The sequence below is a fragment of the Muntiacus reevesi genome, chromosome 2 (genome assembly GCF_963930625.1).
Source record: "Muntiacus reevesi chromosome 2, mMunRee1.1, whole genome shotgun sequence".
Taxonomy (NCBI): Eukaryota; Metazoa; Chordata; class Mammalia; order Artiodactyla; family Cervidae; genus Muntiacus; species Muntiacus reevesi.
Genome location: NC_089250.1, coordinates 248,114,097 through 248,132,779, shown reverse-complemented (window position 1 = coordinate 248,132,779; position 18,683 = coordinate 248,114,097). Strand labels below are relative to the sequence as shown.

The 18,683-nt window shown below is 41.2% G+C and overlaps 1 protein-coding gene and 1 non-coding gene across 4 annotated transcripts in view; both read right to left on the bottom strand.

Annotated features, from left to right (window-relative positions):
- Positions 1-18,683, bottom strand: part of PRMT7 (protein arginine methyltransferase 7) — a 43,764-nt gene that overhangs the window by 16,563 nt on the left and 8,518 nt on the right. For all 3 annotated transcript variants that reach the window (XM_065925611.1, XM_065925612.1, XM_065925613.1), the window contains exons 4-6: positions 15,238-15,387; positions 5,470-5,578; positions 561-673 (exon numbers count right to left, since the gene is read on the bottom strand). In XM_065925611.1, coding sequence (XP_065781683.1) covers positions 561-673; positions 5,470-5,578; positions 15,238-15,387 — 372 coding nt within the window. The remainder of the gene's footprint in view (positions 1-560; positions 674-5,469; positions 5,579-15,237; positions 15,388-18,683) is intronic.
- LOC136162274 (small nucleolar RNA SNORA19) lies at positions 17,871-17,999 on the bottom strand. Its single transcript, XR_010662080.1, has one exon. It is a non-coding gene; the product is annotated as a small nucleolar RNA SNORA19 (small nucleolar RNA).

Below are 18,683 nucleotides of genomic sequence, written 5' to 3'. Positions count from 1 at the left end.
AGGCCTTCTATTCTCTACCCATTCTCCACTGTGAGCTCACAAGCACCGCAGACTGGTGTTCTCACTGACCCAATAAACAGGTCCTCTGCCTGGGACATCTCTCCTTTTCCTCAGTGCCTTCCCAGATTCCACCCTCTCCACGCAGGCCCTCGTCTCTGTCCTGACCCTTGACTGTTTCCACTGGCCTTAAACCAAACATCAGCAGTGCTTCTGCCTACCTCTCCACTGGGCCCATCAAGTCCTTACCAGTGCTGACTGGTGTGGATCTTAGAAGCAAGAAGGACGTCTTACACTTCTCCCTGGATGCTAGAAGACCTTACACACAGTGTGAGAATGCTTGTTGAACTGAATCTGAAGATAGTTTCTAGTCTTTTGACTCTAGCCTACTAAGACTCAGCATTCAAGAGGAAGTCATGACTGAGGAGAACCAAAATCTGGTAAGAATCAAAAGGTGCCCTAGGGGATACGGAGAGGGGCCGGGGCTGTGCAGAGCACTGCGCAGAGACGAGAGCCGTGTGAGGTCACAGCAATTTGCCTGAGGGAGGCTGTCAGTCGCCTACCTGCACCAGGTGCCCGTGTGCATGCTCATAGGAGGGCAGGGCTCCCTCCCCAATCAGTTCCGTGTCAAACAGCTCCGTGATCAGGATGTTGGCACGGCACGGCATGTCACCATCTGAGAAACACAAGGGAAGAGTCAGAAGCAAGCAACAGATTAGAGCAAATATTTACAACAAATATGTAAAAAAAAAAAAAGGTTAACAGGTCATTATAACTGAAAGCACACATATATGCTAAAGTGTTTAGAAGTGTCATCATGTCTGCAACTGACTTTCCAACAGTTCAGAAAAAAGTAAAATCCACCTTAGTATACATGTATATGTCAAAATGCTAAGAACTGATTAAGTCTTGCTTAAGAGAACATAGGTGTTCACTGTACTACTCTTTCAGTTTTTCTATTTAATATTGCAAGGGGCTTGTAAAACTGATTTTAAAAAAACAAACAAAAAACCTACAAACATTCCAAAAGAACACCAGGTAAAAATACAGACAATTCAAAATAGAAAGCAAATCAATCAACTATACGAAAATGTTTTCATTCTTATTAGCAAATTGGAGAGATACAAACAATTAAACTATTAACTATTAAATTATCAAAAATGATATGAAAAGCAAAGACTGAATGCTGGTACTTCAAATATTTCTAGGCTGCAGAGGAGAGAAAATCAAAGTAAGAGAGAGGTTGATTCCATCGATACCCAAAGATACAACAGAGATCCAGAATTCAGAGGACCCAGTTCCTTATACTAAATCCCCCTGAATCAAGTTAGTTTCTTGCTGCCAAACAATCCCCTAAATAACAGTTTTTTTGGATAGCAGGATTATGGAAGGTCTTTCTGCTTTTCTACTTTTTAAACCTCCATAATACAATGTAATTTTACTTCTACAATTACAATTTTTAATGAGTCGAAACAAAACTGACTTTGGAAGGGGTATTCATCACGGAGAATTAACTGTAAATACTCCTAATGGCTCATAAATTATAATTTGACAAAGCCCACTCATCTTCCCTACACAGAGGACAAGGACGGGTGATGCAAGAAAAGAACAGTCTAAGAGTTCAAAGGCAAGTGTAGCAGATAGAGCATGAGCCTTGAGTCATAGAGTCCTGGGCCTGGATCCCACTTTCTAACCTTAAACCTTCAGTCCTGACCATCAGTCACCTCATCTGTAAAAGAGGGGTTGGTCACGAGATCTGCTTCGAATGGTGGTGGTAATTAGATAACAAAGGTAAGCCTGTCCAGTTCCTATAAAGTACATGTGTGTTCAAAGGCAGCACGACATGAAAAGAGGCTGAGAAGAAACTTCTATCTCCTGGCACACAGACCACTCTCCAAGTCACTGCCCATCCTCTGATATCAAGGGAGACTGCAAGTGAAATACACTGTCCCAAACTAAGCTGACCACCCCCCTCGCACACACCTGCTTCTCTGTCCAATGTTTCTGCTCAATGAATGGCACCACCAATCACACAGTCCTGAAACATGGGCATCACTGGCCAGCTCCGGGATGGTACCCTGGCTGGCCTGGCGACCCCTGCACCTCAGGGTCTAGAACAATGCCTAGCAGCACCCCAAAACAGTCAACAAACGTCAGCTAAATGCTTGAACCCTCCCTCTTTGTCACCCTATATCCCAATCAATCACCAAGCCCTGCCAATTCTACCTTCTGAATACTTTTTAAGCCCATTATGCAACTTAAAATGATTTACTGTCCAAATCTGCTTCAAAAACAGAGCTTTATGATCCAATGGATTTCAAGAAATACTTCCTGAGAGCCTGTGAATGCTTCTGTAGAAAGGGACAGACGTGCAGGGGGAGCCTGAGAGGGGGCAGTTACTCCAGGGGCCTCAGACGTTTTCACCAAATGACTAGATGGACGAATAAATGCCTCCCCAAGTTGGCTGCTACACATCTTGATGCGTAATCCATCTCAGGGGAACAGGTAACAAACCCAGAAGCTGTTTTTTAAAAGAGCTCAGAACAGAAGCTTAGAGATAAGCATTTTGGGAGTAGGAAGGAAGCTGTGAAGGAGAACGAAGACTGGGAGATGTCCCTGAGGCCTGGGAAGAGAGTTTTCAGAAGGCCTGAACTGTGGCAGTATCAAAGTTGCAGTGTTTCCCATTTACCAGGGGTTAAGGACCAAGCAAAGTTGACAGTCTACTCACTAAACAAATATGACTTAATTCGTCCATATGTCAGGCCCTGTGCCAAGTCATGGAATGGAATGATTAGTAAGATCACACAGTCCATGAGCTTAAGATGCTTCCGCCGTGTGGCGACAGAAACATTAAATATATAATTACATAATTATTTCATTATTGAGGTTAAAATCACTACATAGAAAGATATTAAGAAAGCTGAGTGTGTGAACAACACACAGCCTGGAGGTGGTACAGGACAGGGCACAGAGTAAGTGACATGGCACAAGTTCTCCACCTCGGGTCAAAATGGAGTAACTGGGTTCAGACTTATCTACCATCAACTAGAAAACATGGCAAAACATACAAAACAAGTGTTTTTGGACACTGAACAGCAGGAAACAAAGTGAACCCTACTACTGCCCTGGCTTCCAGCCAAAAGGCATTTTCCAGACCTTGGTACACATAGTGAGAAGCCAAGCAAAGTGTCTTGCTGAATGAGATAGCAGAGACGAGTTCAGGGGAGTGGAGGCAGCTGGAATTTGCAAAGGAGAGAGTCAGACAGGAAGCTACGTGGGAAAAGGGCTTCGGAAATCTGCACAAGGCTCCCTTCATGTCTCTTGCTGAATATATCCACACACACACATAGGGTAAGCCTCTAGAAGGCTGGGCAAAGGATGACCATGTAGCTATAAGCTGAACAATTGTCAGAGCTCAGAGGACTGAGCAACACTCTAGTTTTGATCAGCCATGACCCAGGCACTCAGCAGAGACCCCAGAAAGGTCACGCTATACTAGCATAGCTGAAGCAGCCCTAGAGCAGGGGTTCTCAACAGGGTGAGATTTTGCACGCACACACCCCACACTTGGCACATCTGGCAATACCTGGAGACATTTCTGATAGGCACAAATGGTGCTGAGGAAGATGCTATGAGCTTCCACCAGTTAAGAGGCCAAGAGTGAACATTCCACATGCACAGAACAACTTTCCCAACAAAGAATTACTAAACCCACAATGTCAACAGAGCTGCAAGTAAGAAACCCTGTCTTAACGCTATTCTAAGCTTGTGCCAACAAAGCTTACATATAAGCCTTGAAAGGATCAAACTGATCTGCAAGAAACCCAAATGCATGCCAGACAAAGCTTTTAAGGGAAGACAACAAAACTCAGCACTTAGCAATGTAAATCTCTCAATATACACAACATGTGAATAAAAATTAATAGACAGGCAAAGAAGGAAAACAGGACCCAGAACCAGGGTAAAAATGAGTCAATACAAGAAACCCAGAAAAGACAAAGAAAGGCAGTGGAATAGAAGGATGTTAAAACAGCTAATATAAATCTGTTAACTATTTAAAGGAACACACAAACAGAACAGCAGAAGTTATAAAAAAAAAATCAAAGAGAATTTTAAAGAGGAAAAATACAGTATCAGAAATGAAAAGTTCACTAGATGTGCTTGACAGCAGATCAGACACTGTGGAAAAAAAGATCAGTGAACTAAAAGACCCATCCAGGAAACTACCCATGTCCATCAGCAGGTAAAGGAATGAAGAGATTATGGAATGTACCCACATGAAGTAATGCTAACAGAAAGAAATGAACACTTGATACATAAAACACTGGACAAAACTCAAAAACACTGTATTACAGAAAAGAAAGCAGACACAGAAAAGTATACACTCCAATTTCACTCAAAATTCTAGAAAAGGCAAATCTAATCTATAATGAAGAAAGCAGGACAGTGAGTGCCTAGGGCTACAGATATCGGTGGAATGCCTGTAAAGGGTTATGAGGAATCTCTTTGGGCATGATGGAGACATTCTAGTATCTTGATGGTAGAAGTGGTAACAAGTGTGTTTACATTTATTAAAACTCAAACTATGCACTTCAAATGGGTGCATCCACTTTATATAAATTATACCTCAATAGGAAATTCCCTGGCAGCCAGTGGTTAAGACTCTCTACTTTCACTGCTGAGGGCCCAGGTTCAACCCGTGGTCAGGGAACTAAGATCCCACAAGCCGTGTGGTATGGCCATATAAATAAATCAAAAAATCATTAAAAATGGGATGATCTGTGCACTCTTTTGTATGTACAGAGCACTTTAAAAATAAATAAAGGGAATATCAATCCCTTCTTTTGTGCACATTTCAGATTCTCCATTAAAAAATGCTTTTCAAATGTGAGAAAAATGCTGAATTTATGTAGATGCTTCTTTTAAAATACTGCATGTTTAATATCCATAACCTCATCCTAGAAGTTTCTCTTGTAAATCTTTTTCACTGTGCTCTCCCAGTATCAGTAGCATGTGAAATGTCAAAAGTCTGATTCAAATTTCCAGACTATAAAAAATATTCTGAAAACCTGAAGACCAAGCTACACAGGCAAATCCCTTACGCTGGATACTGAGACTGGATACTGGAACTAAGTGAACCTCTCACTGTCAACCTTTAACTGTTTTGCTTCTGTCTAATAAAACTCAAAACCAGATATATTGAGCCAGACAAGTATTTCAACTTGCTTAAGCAAAAGGTTCCATTTGTTTACATAAACACTCATATACTTGATTAGCTCTGGTTTACTCATTCCTCATTTAATTAGTGGAGAAATAAACTAATAGAGAAGCGCTTATCTTCAGACCAGCACATGGACAGGTCGCAATTCTGTGCGATTACCTGAGTGCATCTCTCCCAGGAACTGGACTAAACCTTTTTCTCTCTCCCACAAGAGCAAGTAAAGCTTTCGACACAAGATGTGCTGCTCTCACCTGGGCCTACCGTCACCTCAGTGGAATGCTTGTTGATAACCTTAATCTTATCACTGAAGCCGTTTTTCTCCACAATCTTCACAGCAGCATCAGCCATAGGCTTGAAAACCTAGAAATTAGTGAAAACCCAAATAAAAATGACCCGTAAGTTAAATAACATCCTAACACCCAGTTTTTCTAGTAGTCATGCATGGATATGTGAGAATTGGACTATAAAGAAAGCTGAGCACTGAAGAATTGATGCTTTTGAACTGTGGTGTTGGAGAAGACTCGAAGAGTCCTTGGACTGCAAGCAGATCCAACCAGTCCATCCTAAAGGAGATCAGTCCTAGGTGTTCTCTGGAAGGACAGATGTTGAAGCGGAAACTCCAATACTTGGGCCACCTAATGTGAAGAGCTAACTCATTTGAAAAGACCCTAATGCTGGTAAAGATTGAGGGCAGGAGGAGAAGGGGATAACAGAGGATGAGATGGTTGGATGGCATCACTGACTCAATGGACATGAGTTTGGGTAGGCTCCAGGAGTTGGTGATGGACAGAGAGGCCTGGCATGCTGCAGTTCATGGGGTCACAAAGAGTCGGACACAACTGAACGACTGAACTGAACTGAACACCTGGTTAGCAAGATAATACTTTGATTCTGGTCCTATGATTTGCAGTAAAAGAGGCTCCTCCACTATGGAATTTCTTCCTGAATACACAAAATGGACCTTTGTTATCATTTGATACAGGCAAAATATTCATTGGGCTGTTTTGATCTAAAGACACAAGAGCTCAACTATGTAATTTACATGTATCTCTAAATGTGTGTCATGGAAATGAATACAAAGGGATGAGATTCTGCTAGGTTTAACTTGCAGCTAGGCGTTCTCACTACACACCAGGCAAAGGAGGGATGCAGGGGACTTCCAAGGAGACTGCACCACCTAGTAAGGATGGCAGGTGTCACTGCTATGCTAGAGGAAGATGCAAAGAGGATGTGCCTCACAAAACCATGACTGGGGACCTGGGATGTGAAGTGTATGTGCTCTCTAGAGGAAGGTAAGACTATAACTATATTAGATATGAAGTGTGAGCAGGTCAACCTCCTGCTCAAAACTGTCTCAAATCCCCATTGCTATTGGAACATAGCCTATATTCTCTTATGGTATCTAAGGCCCTCCATACTATGGACCACCTTATTTTTACCCAGCCTTCCTTCCCTCCCACCAGTACCCCCAATACACACATGCACTACCAATGCTACAGCCACACTCATCTCCTCACTGCACAGGCAGGAGAGGCAAGCCTGAGCCTTCTTTGCCCTATCACCACCTGCCAAAGCAAAGCCAACTTTTCAGAGCAGCACAAATCCCCTCCTGACGGAAGTCTTCCCTAAACCCTTCATGTGTCCCTAAACATAAGCTCCTCTATCTCTTAATTTCCCACCTGCCCAATTTAGATTGCACAGCTTCAACCACATCACTGCATGAAACATACAGATGCACATGCAGCCATATGCACATAGAGGAAATTTTCAGTTCAGTCGCTCAGTCGTGTCCGACTCCATGAACAGCAGCATGCCAGGCTTCCCTGGCCATCACTAACTCCCAGAGCTTGCTCTAACTCATGTCCATCGAGTCGGTGATGCCATCCAACCATCTTATCCTCTGTCATCCCCTTCTCCTCCTGCCTTCAATCTTTCCCAGCATCAGGGTCTTTTCCAGTGAGTCAATTCTTCACATCAGGCAACCAAAGTATTGGAGTTTCAGCTTCAACATCAGTCCTTCCAATGAATATTCAGGACTGATTTCCTGAATATTCAGGAAATTGACTGGCTTGATCTTCTTACAGTCCTAGGAATGCTCAAGAGTCTTCTCCAACACCACAGTTCAAAAGCATCAATTCTTCAGTGCTCAGCTTTCTTTATGATCCAACTCTCACGACCATAATGACTACTGGAAAAACCATAGCTTTGACTAGACAGACCTTTGTCAGCAAAGTAATGTCTCTGCTGTTTAATATGTTGTCTAGGTTGGTCATAGCTTTTCTTTCAAGGAGCAAGCGTCTTTTAATTTCATGGCTGCAATCACCATCTGCACTGATTTTGGAGTCCCAAAAAATAGTCAGCCACTGTTTCCCCATCTATTTGCCATGAAGTGATGGGACCAGATGCCATAATCCTAGTTTCCTGAATGTTGTTTTAAGCCAACTTTTTCTCCCTCCTCTTTCACTTTCATCTTGCCTTTTCAAAGATGCAACGAATGCTGGTGATTTGATCTCTGGTTCCTCTGTCTTTTCTAAAATCCAGCTTGAACATCTGGAAGTTCTTGGTTCACATACTGTTGAAACCTGGCTTGGAAATTTTTTTTTTTTTTTTAAAGATTGTATGAATACATTTCCCACCTCCCAAAACATTGGTTCTTACTAGTCCAGTTGTTTTTTGTTTGTTGTTGTTGTTTTTTTAATTTTTTTTTATTAGTTGGAGGCTAATTACTTCACAACATTTCAGTGGGTTTTGTCATACATTGATATGAATCAGCCATGGAGTTACATGTATTCTCCATCCCGATCCCCCCTCCCACCTCCCTCTCCACCCGACTCCTCTGGGTCCTCCCAGTGCACCAGCCCTGAGCATTTGTCTCATGCATCCCACCTGGGCCGGTGATCTGTTTCACTATAGATAATATACATGCTGTTCTTTCAAAACATCCCACCCTCACCTTCTCCCACAGAGTCCAAAAGTCTGTTCTGTACTTCTGTGTCTCTTTTTCTGTTTTGCATATAGGGTTATCGTTACCATCTTTCTAAATTCCATATATATGTGTTAGTATTCTATAATGTTCTTTATCTTTCTGGCTTACTTCACTCTGTATAATAGGCTCCAGTTTCATCCATCTCAGAACTGATTCAAATGAATTCTTTTTAACGGCTGAGTAATATTCCATGGTGTATATGTACCACAGCTTCCTTATCCATTCATCTGCTGATGGGCATCTAGGTTGCTTCCATGTCCTGGCTATTATAAACAGTGCTGCAATGAACATTGGGGTGCACGTGTCTCTTTCAGATCTGGTTTCCTCAGTGTGTATGCCCAGAAGTGGGATTGCTGGGTCATATGGCAGTTCTATTTCCAGTTTTTTAAGAAATCTCCACACTGTTTTCCATAGTGGCTGTACTAGTTTGCATTCCCACCAACAGTGTAAGAGGGTTCCCTTTTCTCCACATCTTCTCCAGCATTTATTGCTTGTAGACTTTTGGATAGCAGCCATCCTGACTGGCGTGTAATGGTACCTCATTGTGGTTTTGATTTGCATTTCTCTGATAATGAGTGATGTTGAACATCTTGTCATGTGTTTGTTAGCCATCTGTATGTCTTCTTTGGAGAAATGTCTGTTTAGTTCTTTGACCCATTTTTTGATTGGGTCATTTATTTTTCTGGAACTGAGCTTCAGGAGTTGCTTGTATATTTTTGAGATTAATCCTTTGTCTGTTTCTTCATTTGCTATTATTTTCTCCCAATCTGAGGGCTGTCTTTTCACCTTACTTATAGTTTCCTTTGTAGTGCAGAAGCTTTTAAGTTTCATTAGGTCCCATTTGTTTAGTTTTGCTTTTATTTCCAATATTCTGGGAGGTGGGTCATAGAGGATCCTGCTGAGATTTATGTCGGAGAGTGTTTTGCCTATGTTCTCCTCTAGGAGTTTTATAGTTTCTGGTCTTACATTTAGATCTTTAATCCATTTTGAGTTTATTTTTGTGTATGGTGTTAGGAAGTGTTCTAGTTTCATTCTTTTACAAGTGGTTGACCAGTTTTCCCAGCACCACTTGTTAAAGAGATTGTCTTTTTTCCATTGTATATCCTTGCCTCCTTTGTCAAAGATAAGGTGTCCATAGGTTCGTGGATTTATCTCTGGGCTTTCTATTCTGTTCCATTGATCTATATTTCTGTCTTTGTGCCAGTACCATACTGTCTTGATGACTGTGGCTTTGTAGTAGAGTCTGAAGTCAGGCAGGTTGATTCCTCCAGTTCCATTCTTCTTTCTCAAGATTACTTTGGCTATTCGAGGTTTTTTGTATTTCCATACAAATTGTGAAATTATTTGTTCTAGTTCTGTGAAAAATACCGTTGGTAGCTTGATAGGGATTGCATTGAATCTATAGATTGCTTTGGGTAGAATAGCCATTTTGACAATATTGATTCTTCCAATCCATGAACACGGTATGTTTCTCCATCTGTTTGTGTCCTCTTTGATTTCTTTCATCAGTGTTTTATAGTTTTCTGTGTATAGGTCTTTTGTTTCTTTAGGTAGATATACTCCTAAGTATTTTATTCTTTTTGTTGCAATGGTGAATGGTATTGTTTCCTTAATTTCTCTGTTTTTTTCATTGTTAGTATATAGGAATGCTAGGGATTTCTGTGTGTTAATTTTATATCCTGCAACTTTACTATATTCATTGATTAGCTCTAGTAATTTTCTGGAAGAGTCTTTAGGGTTTTCTATGTAGAGGATCATGTCATCTGCAAACAGCGAGAGTTTCACTTCTTCTTTTCCTATCTGGATTCCTTTTACTTCTTTTTCTGCTCTGATTGCTGTGGCCAAAACTTCCAACACTATGTTGAATAGTAATGGTGAGAGTGGGCACCCTTGTCTTGTTCCTGATTTCAGGGGAAATGCTTTCAATTTTTCACCATTGAGGGTGATGCTTGCTGTGGGTTTGTCATATATAGCTTTTATTATGTTGAGGTATGTTCCTTCTATTCCTGCTTTCTGGAGAGTTTTAATCATAAATGAGTGTTGAATTTTGTCAAAGGTTTTCTCTGCATCTACTGAGATAATCATATGGTTTTTATCTTTCAATTTGTTAATGTGGTGTATTACATTGATTGATTTGCGGATATTAAAGAATCCTTGCATTCCTGGGATAAAGCCCACTTGGTCATGGTGTATGATTTTTTTAATATGTTGTTGGATTCTGTTTGCTAGAATTTTGTTAAGGATTTTTGCATCTATGTTCATCAGTGATACTGGCCTGTAGTTTTCTTTTTTTGTGGCATCTTTGTCTGGTTTTAGAATTAGGGTGATGGTGGCCTCATAGAATGAGTTTGGAAGTTTACCTTCATCTGCAATTTTCTGGAAGAGTTTGAGTAAGATAGGTGTTAGCTCTTCTCTGAATTTTTGGTAGAATTCAGCTGTGAAGCCATCTGGTCCTGGGCTTTTGTTTGCTGGAAGATTTTTGATTACAGTTTCGATTTCCTTGCTTGTGATGGGTCTGTTAAGATCTTCTATTTCTTCCTGGTTAAGTTTTGGAAAGTTATACTTTTCTAAGAATTTGTCCATTTCATCCAAGTTGTCCATTTTATTGGCATAGAGCTGCTGGTAGTAGCCTCTTATGATCCTTTGTATTTCAGTGTTGTCTGTTGTGATCTCACCCTTTTCATTTCTAATTTTGTTAATTTGGTTTTTCTCTCTTTGTTTCTTAATGAGTCTTGCTAATGGTTTGTCAATTTTGTTTATTTTTTCAAAAAACCAGCTTTTAGCTTTGTTGATTTTTGCTATGGTCTCTTTAGTTTCTTTTGCATTTATTTCTGCCCTAATTGGCTTGGAAAATTTTGAGCATTACTTTGCTAGTGTGTGAGATGAGTGCAATTGTGTGGTAGTTTGAACATTCTTTGGCATTGCCCTTCTTTGGGACTGGAATGAAAACTGACCTTTTCCAGTCCTGTGGCCACTGATGAGTTTTCAAAATTTGCTGGCATATGGAGTGCAGTACTTTCATAGCATCATCTTTTAGGATTTGAAATAGCACAGCAACTGGAATTCCATCACCTCCACTAGCTTTGCTCATAGTGATGCTTCCTAAGGCCCACTTGACTTCACATTCCAGGATGTCTGGCTCTAGGTGGGTGATCACGCCATCGTGATTATCTGGGTCATGAAGATCTTTATTGCATAGTTCTTCTATGTATTCTTGCCACCTCTTCTTAATATCATCTGCTTCTGATAGGTCCATACCATTTCTCTCCTTTACTGTGCCCATCCTTGCATGAAATGTTCCCTTGGTATCTCTAATTTTCTTGAAGAGACTTCTAGTCTTTTCCATTCTATTACTTCCCTCTATTTCTTTGCATTGTTCACTTAGGAAGGCTTTCTTATCTCTCCTTGTTATTCTTTGGAACTCTGCATTCAGATGGGTATATGTTTCCTTTTCTCCTTTGCCTTTCGCGTCTTTTCTTTTCTCAGCTATTTGTAAGGGCTCCTCAGACAACCATTTTGCCTTTTTGTATTTTAGAAATGATTTTGCATTTCTTAAATGATTTTGATTTTAGAAAATGATAAAGTGACTAGCCTGAATGATAAGATATCCATTTTTTTTTTAAGACCTTTTCTGCACCCAACTATATTTTCTGCCACAAAAGCGTATTTCTAATACAATCAAGAGGAAAACACTATATGCTTCTACAAAGAATACATGCACAGGTAGGGGGGAAAAAAACCTTCACAATCTGTTTCAAATTATTTCAAGGCTTTAGTTTGATGGTTTTGATGTTGTTGGAGGGCCTCAGACCCTCGGTTCTCACCAATCAATCTGCTTCCACCCCAAAAGTATCACGTGCTCTTACCATCCTCTCAGCCCTCCTGCCCCTTGACTTACCATTCATCTCCTCCTCTGACCCTGCAGAGTCCATCCTTCACAGCCTCGTCCTCAACCACCAAGAACTCAAGAACTCACCTCAAATACTATCAAATGAACCCCGAAGCTGATTTCCCAACATCATCATTCTGTGTTCTCTCCTAGCCCTCAAATGAGTGTGGAGAACTGATCTTCTTTCCAGGGGCGTACTGTCTGGTCTAAGGGCAAGTGAATCTTTCTTGCCAGGTAAATGAAATAAATTAAATACCATTTAACCTTATTTTGGCCAATGATATATTCAAGGAGAGGTTTGCTGTAGATTCCTGGGAAAGTTCTTTTTGCCCTTAAAAAGGAGAAAGAAAATGAGGAAGACAGGAGCATGCTTGGTTTTCAAGGCATTTTGCCACAGAAGTCACTGTAACCAATACATCTTCCCCAATATTCCTTCCTTTTCAAATGTCCTAAAAGAGAAGCCTGCAGACAATGCCTGTGGTTTCTTATACTCCATCCAATCCTCAACCCTACTCTCCTGAAAATATTGCTTAAAGGGGGTCACCAATAACCTCTTAGCTGCCAAACCGGAGTTTTCTCAGTCCCCATTCTGCTTAACTTCCAAACCTGCACTATTATAGTAGCCACATGTAGCTATTTACATGTAAATGGATTAAAATTGAGTGGTATTTTAAAATTTCAGCTCCTCAGGCCTACTAGTCACATTTCAAGTGCTTAACAGCCACATGTGGCTAGGGACCACGACACCGGCCAGCACAGTCAAAGATTTTCACCACCAGAAAGTTCTAATAGACAGTGCTGCTCTAGTAGCATCCACACTTGCCGACCTCTCCCTCTTTCTCATGACTTCCACGCCATCCGCACCTGCCTTCCAGGGTCTCTTTGTTTCTGTCTGGACGTGACTTCACGGCCACTCTTGTTCCCTCAGCCCCCTGAACACATCCCATCTTTGCTCTTTTCACTCTACTCTCTCTTCCTGGACAACCCCCTAACTGCCAGCTTTATCTGACATATCTTTAGCAAGTGAGTCCCAAATCCACTGTACATGCCACCCTCAAAAGGTTCAGATTTCCATTTCTAGGGACCATCAAGTTCTCTCTCACTCATTCTTCTGAACCTGTCTTTCCTGTTGCCATGCAGTTCAGGCAGAGCTGAAAACCACAGGGCAGTCCAAAGACAGGAAGACCAAAGAATCAAACAGGTAGTCACTAAAGCAAAAACTGGGAGGCCACCATAAAGATCTTAAGAGTCAAATGGAAGAGAGAGTCACAAGCCAGAACAGCAAGAGAATTAGAAATCCAGGTAAGTGAGATGGAAATATGGAAAAACCTGAGAAAACAGTTCTACCAATTCTATCAAAAAATATGTTCTCATCCTATATTTTTCATTAGCAGTCCACAAAGGTACTGGCTCCTGCCCCAACAGTTGTCTCATACTGAACATGTCCAAAATGAAATGCAGTATTTTTCCCACAAAATAAGTTACTGGAAAGAGGAACTCCTCTTACCAGTCAATGGCATCCCTGCCTCCACCCTAGACACCCACACTAGCACTCTCTCCCACACACATACACCGTCCTATCAAAGCTACCAGTGTGGAGTGAGCACCAAATTAGGAACCAAAAGACCAAGATCCAGGTCTAGCCCTCCTACTTATTAACTGTGGGACTTAAGACTTTAACCTCTGTGTGTCTTGGCTTCTTCATTTAAGAAGATAAAATCTACTTGAGGCTATCATAGCAACTATCTTCAAACACTGACTTCTCTGTATCAGCTCGGAGCCTTGATGACACCTCCAAAGGCAAAGAATGACCCTTAATCATTTTAATGAAATCCTGAGACAAGTGTACAGAATTGCACATGGGTGCACGTGCACACACAACCCTATCACTATCATGGAACTATCACGTGATAGTTGGATTATCACAGAAACTTGAAGCCCATTACTCATGATATTAAAGTCTTTAATGTGACACGCAGGTCTTCCAGAGTCTGGCTACAATATACCTTACTGGGTTTTTCTACCATGACACCATTTGCCACAACTCTGGACAACACTGTTCCCAAACACACCACGGTATGTCCTCAGCCTAAACTGTCACCCTTCTAGTCCATAAGCTTGAGGGCCACCCTGTAGACATGGGGGTGGGGGGCAGGTGCTAGAACGAGTCTAGGCAGAACACCCTAGAGTGCTGACCTCTACACTTTATGGAAGAAAGCAAAAAACTTCTGTTTAAGCCACTGTTATTTTGTCATCTGCAACTTAATCATCATATGAAACAAACTTTGTAGGACAAAATACACCAAAATTTTAACAACGGCTAGTTATATATTGAGTCAATACATTTCTTCATATTTGCTGAATTCCCTGTAACGGTATGTATTATTCACACTGCGCACGCATGCATGTGCGCTGTTGTTTCAGTCTCGTCTGACCCCTTGCAGCCCTATGGACTGTGTCCAATGGAGCCCTATGGACTGGAGCCCACCAGGCTCCTCTGTCCATGGGATTATCCAGGCAAGGATGCTGGCGTGGGCTGCCGTGCCCTCCTCCAGCTCCAGGGTGTCTCCCTTCGATCAGGGAATCCAACCTGGGTCTCCTGCATCTCCTGCATTGGCAGGTGGGTTCTTTGCCACTAATGCCACCTGGGAAGCATATTATTTGCATAACCAGAAAAATAATTTCGTTTAATATTTTATTAAAGGAGTGAAATGGCAGATTGCCAAACTATGGGTAAACGCAGTAAGACAGCTGACTATGTCAGGACATTTAAGGTAGTAGAACTCAACCTTGATGCACTTTAAAAAATCCCAATGCTCAGGCCACATCCCAGAACTATTAATTAAAATCGGGGACAGGGGAGTGCAGGACAACAACTGACGAGGCATTAGAATTTTTTAAAAGCTCCTCCGTGATTCTGACATTCAGTCAAGGCTGAGAACCACTGTTTTCAGGGAAGAAAATGAGCTCCTGGGGCAAGCAATGGTGTCTGATTCATCCCTGTGTTCTCAGAACCTGGTGCTGTGCTTGGCATGGAGTGAACACCCCATGCATGTCTGTGAACAAATGGATGGGGAAAGTGCAAGGGACACAAGAGACTTTCCACACAGGACACAGGACATACACATGAAGAGTGCGGCTCACCTCAATGGCATAGCAGAAGTCGGCACCGGCCGTGACCGCCATCATTGACAGGAGTCCTGTGCCAGTGCCAATGTCAAGCACCAAAGCCTTCTGTCCTCTGTCCTTCACCCGGCTCACAGCAGCCCGGATGCCCTGGTAGTATTTCATATTCTAAGAGAAAGGGAGAAACAACTGCTACTTCATACCAGTATTGTAAGTTCTTTGTGAAGTTCTAGAGTCACAGCTGGCAGCAGCAGAGTTAAGTCCTGACCCTGGCCTCTGTGGCTTGCACTGGCTGAGGTGGACAGGCCTCCCGAGGCTCCGGGAGCACTGGGTCAGCCTCTTAACTTTATAAAGTAGTTGTCTCTCCCCTCCACACCCACTCTTCCATACTCTGCTTAAGAGATGCTGAGGCTCACGCTCTGCAAACCACATTCTCCTCTTTCCAGCTTTTAGAGGACTGGGCAATGGGGGAACTAGAGGAAGGAGAAAGCTTGTTCCTTCCCACATACGCACACTCCTCAGGCCCTTCAGAGCTAGGAGCAGCACTTGAGCAGCGATTCCCTTCAGAGATCTGAGCATCAGCTCCACAGGACCTCTCCTCCACACGTCTAGGTTCTGGGAACTCCAGTCTTCTCCCTTTGTAAAGGAATCGCTTCCTGCCATTACTACCACAAGGTTACTCTGGGGCTTCCCAGTCCTCCCATACCTGTGTAACCAATTCCTTCTCTTGAAACAGATGTATATGCTTGTGTGCCCAGTTGGGTCTGACTCTTTGCAACCCCATGGACTGTAGCCCACCAGGTTCCTGTGTTCATGGAATTTTCCAGGTAACAACAGTGGAGTGGGTTGCCATTTCCTCTTCCAAGGTATCTTTAAGACCCAGGGATTGAACTCATGTCTCCTGCATTGGCAGGGGGATTCTTTACCACTAAGCCACCAGGGGAGCCCATTAAAACACATAATGTGGCTTTTGGCTTCCTCACTAGACTCTTAATTCATAGAGCTTCCTGGGCTAAAAAATATTTTCTTCTCAGGAAACTGTTTCTTTGTTTTTAGTTCAGGTCCTTAGTAATATAAGTAGATTTTTTTTCCCCCTCCTCTGCAACACTTTGGCTAATTAAGTACCTGGTCCTAGGATCTCATAGGCTGTGTGGTGCAACCAAAAAAAAAAAAAAAAAGAATAGCACTATATTTCAAATAGCAACACTGAACTCTAAAAGCAAATGCAGTGATAATGTCAAAATTATGAAGCGAAGTAATTTCCAAACTAGAATCCAGCCTTTAGTGTGAGGACAGAATAAATAAGTTTTTGGATAAGCCAAGCCTCAAAAACCTTACTCCCCATGAACCCTCTCAGAGTAATGTGATAAAGGATGAGCTTCAGTAAAGAGGGAGGGAACCAAAGAGGAACACAGGGGACCCAGGAAATGGAGGACTCAATACAGAAAGAGGAGCAAAGGAAATCTACAGACAACAAGAATACCAAGACGACAGAATGCACCCAGTCCACACTGAGGCTGGGGAAAACGACCCCAGAAACAATCTCTAAGATGAAACTGACAGAACAGCCAGTTGTTTTTACCTTCCTTCAGAAAGAAATTTTAGACTACTGGGAGAAAGTCTGGGCATAAAAGGATGACTACATAAAACACAAAGCAAAATAAGTTAACTATTAACGAAGAATAATGCAAGAAAGGAAAAGCAATCAAAATTATCACATAGCTCAACTGTGAACAGTGTTTACACATGCCTAATAAAGTCAACATGATTTTAACTAACACACGTTTGTGTAGGTGTTTACTTCATCACAAAAGGAGGTATTATTATCCCTATTTTACAGATGAGAAAACAGAGGCATAAAGAATTTAAGTGACTTGCCTAATGAAATACTGAATATTAATTTTGCAAAAATTATAACTGCGCTGGGAGGAAAGGAGAACAAGGGGGAAGGAGGAGCTGAAATACCAAATTCTTAGTTCTCAATGGGAATTCAATAGATAATAGCTATTTAGGTCTGGAAGTAAACATAAAACAAACAGCTCAAAGAGAAGAAAGGAGGTTGCCTCTGAGTGTAAGCATAAAAATGTTTTGTCTGGGGGAAATGATACACCAGGGGACTGTTATTTTTCACAATAAGCCTCACAAAAATATTCGACTCCTAAAGTAATTGCATTTTTGTCTTGGATAAAATCAGTATGGCATTTTATATGTTTTTTATGGCAAAGAAAGAAAAAAAGTTAAAAAAAAATCAGGATGGCAACTGACAGAATTGTTGAACTAGGAAAATGAACATCAAATACACTATCTCCACAAAAAGCAGGATGGTGCAGATTTCTCTGTGTAGCTATGGCTGTGGGGTAGCAGAAAGACAGCAGTTCTAGGAGCTGGTTGGGGAGATTCAGTTCAATCTGTGAGCTGATCACCTGAGAACCCTCATCAGCAGCATCCTCAACAGGAAACAAGGGTTAGGATACGTGCCAAATAAATAACATCCATTAAATGAGCTATCACTTTTAATTTTTTTAATTGAAAAAAGTTATATTTTCTACACAACAAATACTAAAACACATGCAATACTTTTTCAATTTTCTTAACATACAAAACCATCACATGATGCAAAAAAATACGGACTGTAACTTGAAGTTATTGACTGTTGTCTGAAGGTGACTGACAGTAATAACTAAATTAGTCATGCTGCTAATTTACCTCCACATGTTTATTTAGCACATCAGAAATATCCTTTCTCCTGACATAAAGAAAAAAGACAATGAAATGTGCATAGCTATCACTTTTTAATTATCCAAATTTGAAGCTATTATTGGAGCCTCTTAAAAGACAACTGGCAGTATCCATAGAGTCCTATGTGTGTTCATAATCCTAGACTACACTAAAGATGACATTTGGATGGCAAATAAGCACAAAGAATTGTTTGACACCATTAGTCATTATAAAAAATCATTTCATGTGCTTATTTGCCTTCCAAATATATTAAAACTACAAAGTTAAATAATGTACACTCAACATATAGACCCAGCAATTCTACTCTCATATATTTACATGAAAGAACTGAAAACATGTCCACACAAAGACTTACATGTGAATGTTCAAAGCAGGACTATTCAAAACAGCCAAAAACTGGAAACAATCCAAATGCCTATCAATTGGCAAATGGATAAAATACAGTGTATCCATATAATGGAGTATTACTCCGCAATACAAAGGAATGGATACGAACACACTCAACATGAATGACCCTCAAATGATGAATGAAGGAAAAAAAGACACACAGACTACATATTATACGATTTCATTTAGATGAAATTTCCAAAAAAGGCAAAAACTATACAGACAGAAAACCTATCACTGGTTGCTTGGGGGGGCAGGGGGGCAACCAGAAGGCTGAGTACCAGGGCTGATTACAAACAAACATGAGATAATTTTATGGGATAAAAGAAGTGTTTTAA